General features: G+C 64.8%; 1 protein-coding gene across 1 annotated transcript in view; it reads left to right on the top strand.

Annotated features, from left to right (window-relative positions):
* Nucleotides 1-728, top strand: part of SSC5D (scavenger receptor cysteine rich family, 5 domains) — a gene marked incomplete at its 5' end in the record, with an annotated part of 22126 nt that overhangs the window by 1837 nt on the left and 19561 nt on the right. The window contains 1 exon segment of the mRNA XM_010848664.1: nucleotides 1-66. This exon segment is cut by the window's left edge and continues 16 nt beyond it. Within this exon segment, the coding sequence (XP_010846966.1) occupies nucleotides 1-66 (66 nt within the window).

Raw genomic sequence — 728 nt, 5'->3', positions numbered from 1 at the left:
GTCCCCGAAGCCCCTGGGGCCGGAGCAACTGCGACCACAGCGAGGACGCAGGACTGGTCTGCACAGGTACGTGCCCCCTCCCGCGGGCCACGCCCCTCCCGCGGGCCACGCCCCCATACCACTAACCTAACGATGTCACGACTTTCAAAAAGACTTCTCCAGTCCCCTTCCCTCCTTCTTGTCTTCCTTCTTCCCTCTCTTCTTCCTTCTTCGCTCCCTTCCTCTCCCCCTTCCTCCCCTCTCTCCCCGTCTTTCCCCCTGGCCCTTTCCCCCTCCCTCCTCCCGACACCCACACTCATTCAGCCTCATGCACGCGGTACTGATCCAGACCTCTCTTTCCTGACCTGGGTGTCGTCGCGCTGCAGGACTAGGACGCAGCCGGCAAAGGGCGGGGCCGCGCACAGGTGTCGGGTGGGCAAGTTCAAGGACACACTGGAGGCAGACATCCGCCCACCCACCCGGGCAGGGGCCAGTAAATGCTTCAGAGAGTGGGTGGGAACTGGGAGAGGGAGCTGAAAGCCTTTCCGAGCCGCACCCCCACCCACAGATGGAGCCAAGGCTCCACCAGAGCATGACTTCCGCCGGCGGGCCGCACGGAGGGATGATGTGGGGGTCTGGGGTGTGGGGTGTGGTGGGGGTGGAGATCAGGGCGACACAGGTCGGGGGACCTGGAGCCGTGAGGTTGTCCCCTCTGAGGGCCATACCATGGGGGCTGAGCTGTGGCCTCT

Source organism: Bison bison, unplaced genomic scaffold (assembly GCF_000754665.1).
Source record: "Bison bison bison isolate TAMUID 2011002044 unplaced genomic scaffold, Bison_UMD1.0 scf7180017850463, whole genome shotgun sequence".
Classification (NCBI taxonomy): Eukaryota; Metazoa; Chordata; class Mammalia; order Artiodactyla; family Bovidae; genus Bison; species Bison bison.
This window is presented reverse-complemented; position numbering and strand designations above follow the sequence as displayed.